General features: G+C 39.2%; 1 protein-coding gene across 1 annotated transcript; it reads left to right on the top strand.

Moving 5' to 3' along the window:
* Positions 1-14460: 14460 nt before the first annotated feature.
* On the top strand, positions 14461-16743 carry LOC139332875 (Golgi-associated plant pathogenesis-related protein 1-like). Its single transcript, XM_070965022.1, has 5 exons — positions 14461-14485; positions 14661-14870; positions 15075-15152; positions 15513-15662; positions 16641-16743. The coding sequence occupies exons 1-5, from the start codon at positions 14479-14481 to the stop codon at positions 16721-16723; spliced, it is 528 nt and encodes a 175-aa protein (XP_070821123.1). The 5' UTR covers positions 14461-14478; the 3' UTR covers positions 16724-16743.
* The last annotated feature ends 203 nt before the right edge of the window (positions 16744-16946 follow it).

Below are 16946 nucleotides of genomic sequence, written 5' to 3'. Positions count from 1 at the left end.
GAACATGTATAGATTTTTGGGGAACATAGCCACCCCCCCGAACTGAGCTGCCTGTCAGATAGACAGAGTACTTTAATTTTAGTTCAAGCATAATTAATCAAGCATATGCCAATATTTAATGATCATTTTTACAGTAATGCCACACAATTAAAAAAAATCTAAATATATCAGTATTTATAGACTTCATCCTCAGTCAGCTTCAGTCTAAGGTGGACCAGCATTTCTGCAGACCTGTATGGTGGCCTCGCTTTAATCATTTTTAACAGTCATTTTAATAAATAATATCCAGTCAGTTGCCATATAGATAGATAGATAGATAGATAGATAGATAGATAGATAGATAGATAGATAGATAGATAGATAGATAGATAGATAGATAGATAGATAGATAGATAGATAGATAGATAGATAGCACTGTGTACTCAGCCACTGTTAGCTCATTTATGCCACCTAGGCATTGGTGTCATTTGGGAATGGATGGTTTTGCTAAATCATGTGGTCCTTCACCCTGAAAAAGAGTGTCAGACAAATCAGATCAGTCAAATCTGTTGTGAAATTTGTTGTACTATATATACTATAGTTAGCATATATGAGCTCCATTTATTTACAGAAGGAGCATGTCACAGCATCTCACTTCCATGGACTCCATCATGTTGCACCACCATGTTTCTACAGTAGCCCAGAATGGACAAACCAAACACGGATCTAGATGGGCATTTCACATTCTGAGCAGCCACCATAGGTTCTCCTACATGTTGGAAGGGAAAGGAAAGCACTATCACTATCATCAAGAGTTGCAACCTCACTAGATACCATTAAATCCAACACACTGGTCCTTTTACACTGTTCTTGCTCTGCTGCTGTCAGCTGTCATTTCACTATCCATTCAATGTGTTTGTTACCCTTTCCCCTCCACTTTCATTCATACACTGGTCATTCATTCATACACTGAGCTGATCAGAAGTCCCATTCCACATCACAACCATTCTTGTTCATTCTTTCACCATCTCCACCTTTGACTCCATCAGGGGGAAATTCATGGACATTTCACCCCAGAAAAAAATAAAAATAAAAAAATAATAAAAAAAAATTATATATATATATATATATATATATATATATATATGTGTGTGTGTGTGTGTGTGTGTGTGTGTGTGTGTGTGTGTGTGTGCGTGCGTGCGTGCGTGCGTGTGTGTGTGTGTGTGTGTTATGCAGCTGACTGAGCAGACATCTGGTCTGCAAATGGGCCCATGCTTTAATGTTAATGATCCCATGACTGAGTCTCGCCCATTGTCAGATTGTCTGAGCAACAAATTACACTTTATTTTGTGAATACTTGTTGATTAATTAAACCAAGTGTTATTTTTCATCCCCCTCTTTATTCAGTCCCTGTCAATTAATTTTTGACTTGCTCATGATGAACTTCACTTCTGATAGAAAAAAAAACACTTAATCTGGAGTTCTAAGTTAACTCACCCTGACATTTACTTCGAGACAGGCCGATCAGATTCATTTATTATTTATGAATACAGTGGCAGTAACTGAAGATGAAAATATGGATCGAACAGACAAAACATAGTTTAACCTACTTATGAAATTACAATTGCAAAGTCATAGTCCGATACAGTAATAATGATTTTGGGGACATGAAGCTGAAAAGGTGTCTAGGTTCAGTCTGACATACATACTGTAGCACAACACATCCACAACATGATTGTTCAGTGTCTGATGTGTCATCAGACACTGACATCATACAAATTTGTTTTCTTTAAAGAGTGATTGCTACAGTAATGTACAGTAAGTGGTTCAGTGCAGAGGAACTGGCTAACCTGAGAGCTTCCTTAACGTCGACAGAGTCAAAGTGTTGGAAAAACAGGAAACACGAGAGTTTCCCTCATCTCAACAACCTCGGCGCCTCCTGAGCAAATAAAAAGTCTAAGTGACTGCCTCCTCCTGACAATACAGAGACATCAAAGAGTGGTTGCTCACTTCATGTACAGTAAATATCAGCTGTACCATATGTGTCTGTTGATGCTTGAGAAAATCTTAAGCACCACCTAAACATGACAAACAACAACTAAATTGTACAGTATACGTGGGAAATAGCATGGTGTTTTTTACTGGGGTCTGAGAAAGCTTTTGAAGTTAAATGCTTCATCTGGGAGCTGAGGCACTTTAGCTGCCAAAAGCAGCACTCTGGTAGTTTGGCCTGAAGGCATTTTCGTCACGTGTAGAGTTGGTGACACACAAGTCCAGCCACGATTGGCGTCCTGTTTACAGCACTTACTTATGCAAATCCAAATCATGATCAGAATACTTTATTGATCCCTGAGGGGAAATTGGGTAATATCGCCTGGATAATAGCTGTACTTGATAGATGAACGACAAGAAAGTTGTATGCTTTTCATGTCAATAGGAAAATTTATCATCCGCCTTTGATCCACCTTAAGGTAGACACAGTGCTCATGATACCTAATTTGCATGCCTTCAGACTGTAGTAGGAATGCAGAGCATTCAAAACAAACCCACACAGCTCCCACACAGAGAGTACCAAGGCACACCCAGGACATAGCTGACATTGATGTAGCACCATTAACACCTGTAACAACTGCAAAACTTTTGCAACTTTTCCTTGTACCTGCCTCAAATTTGAATTCCTCTAAAAATAGTAAATTATTGATATAAATCTTAGCTATAGGGTATATAATAATTTTACAGTGGAAATTTAAAGTCTTGTAACACTTAAACAAATACGTGCATTCAACATGATCATATAGCATCTGTAGCCTGACTGATAGATCTAGCTTATACTTTTTTACATGTTACATAATTGTAAAGCATGCCCTGAACCCTGTTTTAACATTCTTTAAAAGATATGATTTATGCAGTATGGAACGTATGGAACAATATGTGGACTTCTGTCTCATATGGAATTTGTGCATGGAATGACACCTCCTCCTCTGCTCTGACAGTACTTAACAGAAAAGTATTTGCCAAAGGCGACAACATACTGTATAAAGTCTCAATCTGATGCAGCAAAATTCAGACAATCCCAGTATCTGTGAGAGCATCTGGAGTATTCTACCTATGGAAATCAGACCCTGTACCACATACAACATTTCTAAAATCAAACTTAAAATATGGTTAAAATCTATTTCAATATGTATTCATGAATAACCTGATGTTTCTATAGATAACTCTACTATGTCTGTGTGTTGTTGGTTTAAGATTATTAGAACAAAATGTACATTTCCTCCAGTTTCTTTCTCTTCTCATTTTCATTGTAACATCGTTACACTTGTGCCGTGTACCAACGCCTTTTATCATGTGACAGATTTTAGCTGTGTTGGGTCTGCAGGTGTAAATGAGCTGTTGAGTTAACCCTGGCACACTTAATAAACATTAATTGCAGAAAAGTTTACTGTAATTTACTGATACAAGTAAGTATCAATACCCCTGATCATTTCTCCGTACTACAGACCTCCAGCTGTCTCAAAAAGATTCAAATGCACGCTTCCTCTTGTTTGAGTGTTTGCTAAAACCTACAGCACCCAGCTGGTTTACGAAATTTCCGAGCTTTTCATAGAAATGGAGATGGACATATCATGTTGCTTTTAGTGTTTCATGAGATTTGCTGACAACTGGAAAAACATAGATCCCAATCGTATCTGCTGAATATGAATAAAATCTGACAAATAAAACTGTGCCTGAAGTCAGTTTAGTTGGATGAACATGACAGATAGGTTTTTGAAGAGAAAAGATTTTTGAATTTAAAAAAAAAAATCTGTTTTAATATTTGTATTAGCCAAAGAGATGGCCAAATCTCCTAATGTGGGGTAATTACTGTCCATAAAAGTGTTTAACGATAGCAGCTTCCTCCTGTAATGACACAGACTCTATTAGTTTAGTTAGTTTTGGCTGTAGTTGCCTTGTACGCTCGCTCTGGCTGGTAAAAAGAATTCATAATGAGTGTAATCGCTGTGAGCATCTTCATGCTATAAACATAGAACATATGTGTAATTGTTTTTATTTAGAATAAAATAAAATAGAATAGAGCAATACATGCTGTTGTTTATATACATGTATATACATACACAACCACAAAGTAAAAATCGGGGAATGTAAAGAGCAGCAACAAAATACTGTTGGTGATATGGTTAGCATCAGTACATTAAAATCTTGACAAAGGGAAACATTGTACATCCACTTCATGTTTGTGCATCAAGCATCACCATGTAACACAGACTCTGCCTCTCCTTATCGGGCTGCCTGTAGGAAGCCTCCTTTCTCCCCCCTGTCCCTTTGTGTCATGTGAGCCCCCTCCCTGTGTCTGTCCTTCTGTGTGTGTGTGTGTGTGTGTGTGTGTGTGTGTGTGTGTGTGTGTGTGTGTGTGTGTGTGTGTGTGTGTGTGTGTGTGTGTGTGTGTGTCTGGACAGAGCAGTTCCTCCGCAGTCATGGCTCACTTACACCTGCTCCCTATGCCAATCAGCCACCACAGCTGCAGCCAATCCACGAATCACCACTGACAGGATAAGTACCTGCTTCTCCTCACCTGTCCTCCCTTGATTGTTGTAATAATTACCCCTCCATATGATTATAGCAGAATGAGTTTCAGGTCACATTAAGACTTATTCGGCCATCTATTCAATATTAAATCAATGTGATGATACATTTAATTTTCCTGTACATATTGTCAAGTCTTGTGCCCCACATGTGGGAATATCTCTTATTTTCCCTCTCTCTTTGATGTTTTCCTTAGAATGATCTCACTGCAATCAAAACAGCTGTCTTTCGACCTGATCAGAACATGGAGTTTCATTATCCATCACACTCTTGTGTATGCAGAGGTGCAAGGAAACAAGGGGTGGGATGCAAACACAGGACATGCAAGTACAAGAAACAAAAGTAAGCTTTAATGAAATCAAGATGATTCCATTCCACAAAAACAAACAGGCAACAAAAACTGTAGCAGTCAGCTGAGGCAAATCAAAGGACTGAAGAGAAACACAAACGCTGAACTCAGAACACACAGAACACAACAACCAAACGCAGATGACCAGATAACTAAAAGAGGCAAAACACACACATGCAGGAAGTCAAAGAAAACATGTTACATGAGGAGAGTGAACTTTCAACATACAAGAAGAAACAAGAAAGCAAACCCCGAAACCAGAACACTATGGCTACACAACCTCATCTCTGATCACGAGGAGCCATCAGCTACTTCAGATAAAACCCAAGTTTCACTTCACACATTTCTTTCATACTGTCCTCTCATGCTGATTATTGGTCAGCTATGTGCACGTCTGTCTCCTCTGTGTTTGACAGCCTGGCACTGTGAGGCTGTAAGCTGTCAGAGGTCTTGTGCAAACATGTAGTTGGCAGAAAAACCCTAAAACCTGTTCAGCCAGTTACAGTATCACTAACAGCGTATTGTGTTGGCTTGTGCAAAAAATTTGCATTTATCTTCTTCAATGACAAACTTTAACAGGCACTTTTTGTGAGTTACATTTTTTGTTTTTTTCAGTTGGTGGCAAGTTCAATTCCATATTGAATATGGAGCTGTGATAGAGTCTGAATTGCAGGCTTCCTATGTGTCCAATGTCACCATATTTTGTGGTTTGCTGTAGTGACAATATGATCTGTCCTTTTTGAGCAATTTTGGATCTTTTTGGAGCCTCTTTTGGAAAAACTACTCATTTGCTACAGTAATTCACAAATAGAAATAGTTCTTTGTTTGTTTGAGGCCTGTGACTAAATAGTTTAACAATGTGCTCTCTTAGAAATGGAATACATATGGCAGAGGTAACAAGACTGGGTTCCAAATGTTAGAGTTGGGAAACTTTGAACAAAAGCTGATTGGTGAGGACATTTTTTTGAAGAACGAGGGTAAACACTTCTTTGCTTCTCTGTAGTGGTGGTGGTGGTGACACTGGTTGACTGTATTTGTTCTCAAAGAGTGGCAGTAGCTGGTCTGTGAAGGGAAGCACCAATTGCAACTTTGTATCAGCTATAAACTATTTGATTATAGATTTTGATTATGATCATGTTGCAGTTACATGATCTGATGTGAATAAAAATGCATTCATTGATGTATACCAGCTGTTGTGCTCCCACGACAAATGCATTCCTGCAACACTGCAGAGACTCTGACAGAGAGTCAGCATTCACTCCCACACAGCTCATCAAGAACAGAAATAAAGTACAACAGACCTTTTCAATTAGTAATACACATGATTACTGCCACAACAAGCAAGTGGAACAAGCAGTAACCTAATGCAACCCTGTCTCATAGAAATGATGTTCATATAATACTTCATAGTTTTGCTAGCAGCATGGTTATGTCGCTCCTCTTAGACGGAATGACATTCATGGTTCCCAGAGGATGAACCCTAATAACTAGTGATGCCCTAACCGGCGCCACCATGAGGTTGACATTTGTGGTTTAGAGTGAAATATTGGCTGGGTAGCTATGAAACTTGCTTCAAACATCAAGCCCCCCTCAAATTGTACATTGTAATCATTTTGATGATCCTGATTTTTCATCTCGTTACATCTGCCACAGATCATAGTGTAATCTGCAGTAACCACCTGTCCCCCTCAATGTCTCTCTCTCTGTATCTCCCTGTGTGTCTGTATGGTCTGTGATTGCCTAAGTCAGGCATGTCAAAAGTATTCCACAAAGGGCCGAGTGGCTGAAGGTTTTCTTTCCAACCAAGCAGCAGCACACCAGACTTGACTGATTTCATCAGCTGATCTCAGTCTTCAGACAGCTGATTGGTCAGACTGCAGAAGCCAGAGCAGAGCCTCTCCAGCTGCATCCTATATCCTGTGATTAAGACTCCTACATAGACACTGGCTGTATTCAGAACTGCCTACTACAGCCTACTACTACAGTATGATGTTAAATCGATTTATTGTGCAGTATGTAAGGCCAGGATTAGCCAGTTTCCAGTTTTGGATAGTGGAAACAAACAATAACATGGCTGATGACAACCCATCACTACTGTGCAGCATCCCCTCAAGCACTAAAAAAAAAGAGAAAAAATTCTAAATGTGGATTTCACAATTTTTGAGAGGTGAGCAAAGGAAGTAACCAGATCCACCAGCATTTGGTCACATTACTTCACTGCGAATGTAACATGAGTTAGAAGTCGTTCTCCCAGTGTTTCTGTTGTTTTGGAAGCATCATTTTATTCCTGTTATCCTTGCTTCAATCTAACTAGATGTCTTTTCATTAAAGTTGTTGATTGATGGTATTTTTGTTAATATGAATGCCCATGCTGAATACATCATTATTCATTATTCATAGATTAATGACAGAATAACAGAGGTATGAAACTTAAAACTCTCTTTCAGTTGTGGGTTTGGCTTTCTTCTGCTAATGTTGCTGCAGTCTGCTGAGTTGGCTGTAGTGGTCTGCGTGACTGTGGGGTAAGTGGGGTCTGTGAGCATCACTGGGCAACTGGTTTGCTACCCCCACAGGCCATTGGGGGCCAAGTGCTTTTTTAATTCATCATCATTGTTATTATTATTATTTTATTTGTTTTATTTATTTTGTAGAACTGCTGATATTTGAAATCTACACATCTGATTTCTCACGTCAAACATTGTCAGAAGTAAATTCATTGATGAAACAGCATACGCAAATTATAAAAAAAAAACTTCCCACTGTTAGCCCAGCTGGTTATTATGACTGCTCCAGTGCTTTGCATTGTGGGACAGTCAGACAGTAGGTGAGACAGACTGGTTCAATTATTACTGGAGCTTATTGCCAAATCAACATGGCCTGCGGTTATTTTTAGCATACTGCAGATTTGGTTTTTGTTTACATAGTGCATATGAAAATGCACGACATCTGGGGGGTATACCATGGAGCAAGTTTAACACAGTCAGGCTGGCTCGACAAAACCTATAACACCAATCAAAGATAGTGAGTCCCACTGATGGTTATCTACTTTAGTTGTTAACCCAGGTTTTCTTCATCAAGCTCTATGCATGTTCCCATAAAATAGGACATTTGAATGGACTGATGTCGTGCCACCTACTTCAGGCAAGGAGAACAGGTCGTTATGATGGAGAGCTATGAAGAATTTCTAATATGAGGACTGCACATTCTCCAGCTTTAAAACTCCAAAGCTGATGCAGCATATTTAAACATTATACTCAACAATTGCATTTCGGTCTTCCATTGTCCCCAAATGAAGGATATGTGGAAATCACTCTGGTTTTTAGCCTGGCAACGAGACAGCAAATCAGGACCAAGAATCAAAAACATAGTCCAAAGTGGTGTACAGCTTCTATGCCTTCATCAATCTTTTAGTATATGGATGATCTGCTGGATAAAATCTAAAGCTTCATGATATTACCTGAAGTAAAACAGAAAAAATTGCAACACATTCATGTAATTTTTCCCATGGCAAAAAAAAAACAAAACATGCAATGCATAGAGTTTGCACAGAGGCACATTAATGGATGAAACACAGGTGACAGGAAACAAGTGGCAACACACACACAAGGACAGGAAGTAAAACAAACATGACAAATGAGGAGAGTGAAGTTTCAACATAAAACATGAAATGACTAAACTAAAACCCAAAACAATATCATGTATCAGCATCATTTCCAGCAGCAGACGGGTGTTTTCATCTTAAAACCTCTGATAAACCCAATGTACACCACATGACCAGCACCAAATGGAGCACTAGCTGGCGAGCACAGTGGGGCATTTAGAAGCTGAGTACAGAGTTGATGGAGCCCAAACCAGAGCTTAAAGCAAAGTGAATTGGACTTTTCCTAATTTTGTCTGGTTGTGCTGTGAATATCTAACCAGAACCATAAAACAAATTTTGACTTCATCATGGCACTAGACAAACAATCAGTCTGTAAGATTCATCCTCTAAGGACCCTGAATGTCTATATGAAATTTCATTGCAATCAGTGGCATTGCTAGGGTCTCTTGGGGCTCCAAGCAAGAAATCCCTTGGACCCCCACCCCACCCATGCCCGCTGCAAAAATTTGGTTTTTGCACACAAATAAATGCACAATTTTGAGGACGTTTGAAATGAATACTGAAAAACTAGATATGTGATTCTCAAAATGAGGTCCATGGACCAACAGAGGTCCCTGAAAGCCCAGGCCTATCAGTAATTGTTGTTGTTAATAATGTGACACCAAGAAAAATATATAAAATATGAACTTTGCTGGAGCCTATCCCAGCTGTCTGGAAATAAATAACGTCAAATAAAATAAATAGTACAAAATTGGCTTGGCTAGTGCAAAATTAACAGTGGAATGGCAATGGCATAACAGTGGACTCCAGAAGAAGGATCTCCAGATCCGAAGACCTTCACATCTTGCGCTCGATGGAAATAAGAACAAGTCCTGAAAGTCTCTCCTGGTTGACCTGAGGTAGGTTTTTATGAGTTTTAGCTGACGTTGACAGAACTGATACAAAAAATAATAACAACAACAGGGCATATAAGAATCTTTAAGGGCAAGCATATGATTATGCATGTACACAGCACTTTCTACTACTACTACTTTATGCTACTGTCATAAAGAATATTTAGAGGGCATAGCATATATTATCAATTAAAGTGGAATACTGAACTTACAGTTTTCATTATCATTGTTGGGAGGGCGAACATTATCATTTCAAAATGTTAGTAATGATCCTGAGGAGAGATAAGAAAGAAATATTTTTATAACATATTTATTAACTCAAGTTCAAGTAGTAGTAGTAGTAGTGGTAGTAGTAGTAGTAGTAGTAGTAGTAGTAGTAGGAAGTTTTGTTGTTTTTTTGCTGGTGGTGAGTGGAGCAAATCTAGCGGGACTTACCAGCATCAGGCTAGTGGCTGCTGCTAGCTAGCCAGCTAATGTTGTTGTGTCCTGTTTTCATAGCATTCATCATGTCTTAATTGTTAGCTTAGCTAGCTGTGTTAGCCCCTATAGAGTCCGTGACAACACAGTAAGTCAGTAGGCAACAATGCACTTAACACTGTCTCTCTTTCTTTTTCCTCCTTTTCTTTTCTCTGCTTCCTTTTTTTGGCTCCAGAGGGATAACTCCTCTTCATTTCTTTTACATTCAGGGTGGGAGAGCTTGACCCAGGGGGGCAGTGGGACAAAATCACGTTTCGGCACAACACTGGACGTCACACTTAAATTTCACTTTTCACGCAATACAGGGTCAGGTGCAGGCTGAAGGCTGATGGGGCAAAGCCCCATAAGGGAGGTTTGCTACTGTGGCATCATGTCATTGCAAATTGGCCATTGTTGTCATTGCTGTGGAGTATATTCAGCTTTACTTTAAGTTGGTTCAATGTTTTACTGCTTGCAGGCTACTGAGATGAGTCAGAGCCATAAAGCTCTTTACTAGATATTTAGCAATAAAGTGGTCACAAATTTGTAATGTGGGTTAACATGCCATTAAATATCCATCAGTCTACAGATTTTAATCTGCCCATAGACATGCAAACCACAAAAATGAGGATTCTGACCAGTCAGTTAACAGATTATGTGCTGTAATGTGTGTGGGAAAGTTAAATTTCAGTTTTAGACTTTTAAAATGAGGAGCACAGTTAGGACTTTAGGTGGACTGCACAGGGCTAAAGTTAAAAATCAGATGACAGGCACAAACATGTTACGTCACTGCAGACAGTGACAGTAGTACTTTGCAAAGCTACTCACAGAGCAATCATCTCATCAGACATAAAGTGACTGTTCACCGCTCCCTCAACGCCTCTGAGTTTAGAGCTGCTCTCAAGGTCTTCTGACAAATCTCTACATCCCTTCCTGTCATTCATAATGAAAGATTCCATCTCTGTACAAAACAGAGGAATCCTTTTGCATATTTATATGTGGGATTTATAATAATCACTCTGAGACAGATCAGAACAGGTTCCTGACTGTCAGTTATCTACATGCAAAACTGTCTGACCAGCAAATCAAGTGTCAAAGACAGATTTTTGAGTCAAGACTGTGGAGGATCCTTGTTACGAGTTTGTACATGTAGACATCAGGAACGTTGAAAAGACTTCCTCCTAGGAAGAACTGCAACAAAAAATATCAGAATGCAGAATGTAATAATGATCTCAATTTTGAAATGAAAGTCTCAAGATAAATTGTGTTTGTCGTATTTTGTTTTCCAGTGAGAAGCTGAGATGCTGAATCAAACAGGGTGGTAAATGCAGAAAGTCCTGGCAGCCAAAACCAAACTAGATCAGCACAAAGCAAGTGGCTTGATTTGGGAGAGTCAGAGACACGCACGCTGAAATGCACCTCCTCAAAAACATGACTACACATCGAGGATACAGCCACTGCAGAAATACTGCATGCAGACCACATGAACTATGTGTTTTCTCCAACAAGTTTCTGAAGAGAACAATAAGGACGTTGAACAAACTCAGTTATCTGCTGTTTTTCAGTAACACACATTGAGCAAAATCCTCTCCATTGCAACAGTCTGCTCACGATGATCAACACTCTCAAGTGAATTAAAGCAGCAATTTGCCATTGAATAATGAGATACATGAAATAGAACTTATGCAGATACTATCACCATCCTTAGCAGGTGTTCAGACTGAAACAGGGAGAATCATTGGTATCCCTGCTCTGATGAATGTCTTCAGTGGGAATCTAATCTATATAGTGCATTAGAAATACTTATGCGTTTTGGCAAATTGTCTTACAAAAACGCATATCTCACACTACACCTCATTTCTCCTTCGACAAGAGAAAAACAATTTACAATCAACTTTACTATGTAATTTGGATTATGGAGATATCATGTATCATGCTCATGCTGAGGCTGATGCCAAAGCACTACACCCCATCCCATTCCTCAAGACAGCTTTTGTACTCAGAGTTGCATGAAAAGGTCAAATAATCATCACTGACAGGAATGATGAAGGAATCATCTGTACTTTATCAGCCTCGCTGATCTTAACATTAAGAAAAAGTGAACCATGACACGGGATTACATAGATTCCTCAGACTAACTTGGAACTGGAAGAGACTGGCTTCTGGCATTATGCACTTTAGTACTGGAATGAATTGCACAACAAAGACAATTAGAGAGATGAATCTTCTGAGGGCCATTTCATTTCTCCTTGCTCATGTTTATACTATTTGTTTACTTTAGTAATGAATGCTTTTTGGGACTGTATTCTCCTGCTGTAATGTATAAATGCAGTGGTGGAAAGTGGTTAATTACATATACTCAAGTACTGTGGGCTACTTTATACATTTTTGAAGTCTACTTCATCATCACTTTTACTTCATCATTTTGAATGTGGGACTTGTGATGGAGTTTCTACCACTTCAGAATGAGCTCTCAGGTGTCATGTAAACCAGATCTTGAGCTCAGTGAGATTTTCTGAATAGAGCGTCCATAACAATTTTTTTTTCTTTTTTTTTTTTTTTTTTTCTTTCCATTGCTTCAGGACATTCACTCTGCCGGTCCAGTGATCTAGCCTAACACACATGACAGCTTTATTTCTTGTGAGCTGAAGATGGTTAAGAAATACAGATGTCCTGATAGATTCAGAGTGAGAGTTCTCATTAAAGCTTTGGGGAGAGCAACTCATCATGTCACTATGATTAGGACGACATTTGCTGGATTTGTGGTACACGTATGCTGAATTAAGGGCCTAGGAGTACAGTGTTTCATAGTGAGCTAATGAGATCCATGTGCTTTTGAAGCCTTCTGTTTGTATGTGTCTAATTCAGGCCTCAACTTGTTAAAACCACTTGTAGCTCTATATGACTGCTTTCAGATGGCAGGAAAAAGTTACTTCTTTACTGGAGTGTTTACAACAACCTGTTCGACAGCACCTTGCCAACTCATTTGCTCTTTGTTTACATCTCTTTTGGCAGAATGCAGGCTTTGTCTGCTGCTCTTTAAGTGACTTATTAATGACTTGTTGTTAAAAGACACTGAGATCCAGGGTGGTAACCCAACCCAAGCTGTACACCTGGTTATTATCTGGATTAACTTGGTTGTATGAGCAAACCCTAAACAAAGAAATACCAAAGAACCAGAAAACGCCCACTCATTATCACATGCTTGATTACCCACTGCAATTTTTTTTTTTCATCTTCAGTCTGATATGCCTGTCACACTGCGGTGAGGTCGTCCTGTCTTGGGTTATTGTCTTGTCATTTCCTGTTTTATTTTGAAAGTCTAACTCTCCTCTCGTTTCAGATCACTTGCCCTTCCTCTTGTGTCACCTGTTCGTCATCCCTGATTCCTGATTGTGTCCACCTGTTCCCCATTACCCTCATGTGTTTAAATAGTCTGCGTCTCCCTTTGTCCTGTGCCGAAGTGTTTCGTCTTATGTCCGATCACCAAAGCCTGCATCATAGCTCACAGCCACAGTCTGTATTTGTAAGTCTTGTTTCCTCGTCAGAGTGATTTTTTGTTGTAACTTCTGTAGTTTAGTTTAGCATTTATAGTCTTTTGAGTAATTTGCTTTCTTGGTTTGCCTCCCTTTGGAGTGATTTTCAGTTCATATAGTTCATAGTTGTAGTGAGTCTAGCCTCCATCTTTTAGGAGAGTTTTTTGTTTCTGTCCTGTTCTTTCTGTTTCTTTGTTAGCTCTTTCTCCATTCGGAGAGACTTTAGTTTAAAGTTTTGTAGCCTTTTGATTTTCCTCTCTGTGAGTGATTTTGAGTTTGATAATTTTTATAGATCCGTGATTGAGATATTTTCCTCCTTTGGAGTGTTTTTTGTTTTCTCTAGAGTTGTTGAGTATTTTCATAGATCAGGTTTCATAGCCCCTTTGTTTGCTCTGCATAGAGGTTGTCTTGACTCAATAAAAGACTGCTCACTGTCATTCTCTGCTCCTGAGTCCTGTTTTGAGTTCGGGCCTGACAATGCCTTAATGTAACTGGGGAATCTAGGAAATTAGGGAGACAAAAATGACAAAAAAAAAAAAAAAAAAAACGCTGCAGAAAAATCATGAATTGAATTGAATTGAAATGGCCATGTGGAGAATGTGGAATATCCTGTAAACAACCACACCATGCACTGTGAGTCATTTCCAAAAGGATAAGGGCCACAGTGAAATAATTAGAGGCAAGGCTTGGGTGTCTGTCTCCTCCTACAAAGAGATGCAGGGGGAGAGGTGTGGCTCATGTATATAAATTTCAGCTTCAAGACACCAAAAGGAACAGTATCTTTACAGGACATCTCTCCAGACCTGAGGAAGTACCCTGAGCCAGGTAAGTGCCAGCGTGACATTTGAAGAGCCTGCAGTAACAGGAAGGTATTTGTATTTACTGCCACAAGATAAGGCCTGGGCTGTATGAAATGACTCCTTTCATCACCAGCACGGAGCTAATGCTTTTTCACAATATTTGTGAATTTAATCATTGATTGAATTTTTGGGTTATTTTCAAATTTGTTTGGAGTGTGTGTTTGTTCATTATTCTTAACTCTGTTCTCATTTGCTTCCAGCCTTCATAATCACTGGCACGATGGCAGGTTAGTGCACTGTTTACTCAGGAATTATTTTCCACAACAAGAACATAGAAGACATCATCATTGATTCATCCCTCAACATTCATAATGTTTGAACCTGTCAACACTCAGTAATTGCACAAGACAGGTTTCCTTTAAGTACTAAAAGCTCATGAATTGACAATTTCTTTATCTACAGATGCAAGCTTTCAACAGGAGTTCCTGAAAACCCACAATGATTACAGGGCAAAGCACAGCTCACCGCCAATGACCCTTTGCAGCGAGCTGAGTGCTTCGGCTCAGAAATGGGCCAATCACCTGCTGTCAATCGGCGCCCTGAACCACAGTGACACTAAGGACGGGGAGAATATCTACAATATGTTCAGCTCAGCAACCATTAAACTGACAGGTGGGTTACAGACCTGATCAATTTCTTTTCTGTCCTTTCATCAAGTCATTCTTTTTTCAGTATATTCCAAGTCATTCAGTCAAACTTTCCAAACCTCATTCATTCCTCTATTTGTTCACCTGTTTCTAAATAAATCAATCAACTCCCAGTTCAAATCTTCATATCATGTTCATTTTCTGCATCTTTGACTCTTCCACACTCCAGGGAAGGAAGCTGTAGATTCGTGGTACAGTGAGATCAAGGATTACAACTGGAGCAAACCTGGGTTCAGCAACAGCACTGGTAAAACACAGCCCACCTAATGAGGAAGTCCGTAAACAGAGGTAGATTGTGTAGATGAGTACAATAGTTAATGTTATAGACGTGTATACCTGCAACCCTAAAGCATGTATCACTTGAAAACTGAGACACAAGAATCAGAATAAATAAGGTTACTCATTTCTTATTGTGCTCTGTATTAATTAGTTAATTGAGAAAGATAAAAATCAGGGTTTACATCAGTCAGAAGTTGTTTCTATGAATTTTGTTTCATAGTGTTTTAGATGTAGGAACACAGTATGATGAATTTCATACAACATTGGAAGATTGTGTCTTCTTTTGCGAGTTAGAAACACAGCACCACCCTTGTGTTTCCTCCTGCAGGTCATTTCACTCAGGTGGTGTGGAAAGACAGCACAAAACTGGGCGTGGGCGTGGCCACAGACGGCAACAAGGTCTTTGTGGTTGGGCAGTACCGGCCAGCTGGCAACATGAATGTGAAGGAATACTTCGAGAAAAATGTCCTCCCACTAGGTAATATAGAACCATAGTTTTATATGGGAGATTGAGCACATAACCCCATAAGGCTGCAGATAGTTACAACAGCCAGTCATGTCAGGTTATGGCTTTGTCCAAGTTACGCCTATATCACACTTAAGGCTGAGTATATTTACACAAATACTGTCCCCTCCACTTTCTGCTGCTATACTTTTACTCCATTATATTTCAGACAATATTGTACTTTGCACTTAGCTGCATTTATGCAACTTGCTATTGTAACTGCTTTGAATATTGAGGTTTACTAAAAAATATGATCCACTTAAGTGTTATATCGGTGTAAAATGTGACAGATTATTGTAAATGTATTCCTAAACATCCAAACAATATGTGAAATTTTTAAGGACTGAGTAGATCACAGTCTTTGACTGTTTTGGTTTCGTCCTCAAATGTCAGAGAAAAGAATGCTGCAGCACTTGACTTATCAAGGAGTGTACTGTAAAGTTGTTGTTGTGCCTCACTTACAGTTTCTTTATACTGTTTTAGAAGAAACTTTATCATCATAACTAATCAGCTCTTCTATACACCTAACTTTATCCTCTGGGATGCATGCAGTGATTGCTAAGGGGAAACTTTTTGAATAAACCTGATTCCACAACAGAAAGCTGGATATCCTCTGCTGACTGTTTGTACCACAGATCATCTCAATCTTCTGTTTCTTCACATGGAACTGGTTTTTACTCATTCTTATTTTTATCTGGTGCAGGCTTTAAGAATATTCCCCTTTTAACAATAAAGCTAAATATCTTCTGCTCACTATGTACCACAGATCATCTCAATCAACTTGGAAATGTTTCTTCACATGCAGCTGGTATTACTCATTCCTATCTGGTGCAGGCCTTAAGAATATTCAAATTTTTCCTGCTGTAACAGCCTCTCATGCTTCAGCTTTATTGGTTGAACCTCACCAGTATTTACTGTCAGATTGCAGCATAAAGGTTTTGCATTTCATAGCTGGCAGAGAGGTGGGTGGAGCAAGCAACACCACCAATGAGGGAGGTCGAGGGAGCCAAAAGAAAACCTGCACACTGCTGTAGATGACCCGGACCCTCTCTGCAAACGCACAATTGCTGAATACTCCATGTTGTAAATAAGGGAAAACATCAAATAAAACACTTTGTTTAAAATTGTCTTGATTCAGACTTCTTTAGTCAGAGTAAAAAGCTTCTTTGTGACTACAGCCATTTTAGCTGCTGGCATTCAGATGAAAGTGGATATGAAGCCAGTGGGGCCAGGTTAGCCTGAGCAGATGGACTGTAG

This window comes from Chaetodon trifascialis, chromosome 6, assembly GCF_039877785.1.
Source record: "Chaetodon trifascialis isolate fChaTrf1 chromosome 6, fChaTrf1.hap1, whole genome shotgun sequence".
Lineage (NCBI taxonomy): Eukaryota > Metazoa > Chordata > Actinopteri > Chaetodontiformes > Chaetodontidae > Chaetodon > Chaetodon trifascialis.
Note: the sequence above shows the minus strand (reverse complement) of the source record. Positions and strands in the feature narration are given on the sequence as shown.

Excerpts from the sequence above, each read along its gene's own strand:
- LOC139332875 (XM_070965022.1), top strand. Across the intron at positions 14,871-15,074 it reads AGCAACCATTAAACTGACAG|GGAAGGAAGCTGTAGATTCG; the intron begins GTGGGTTACAGA and ends TCCACACTCCAG. Across the intron at positions 15,663-16,640 it reads GAAAAATGTCCTCCCACTAG|CTGGCAGAGAGGTGGGTGGA; the intron begins GTAATATAGAAC and ends TGCATTTCATAG.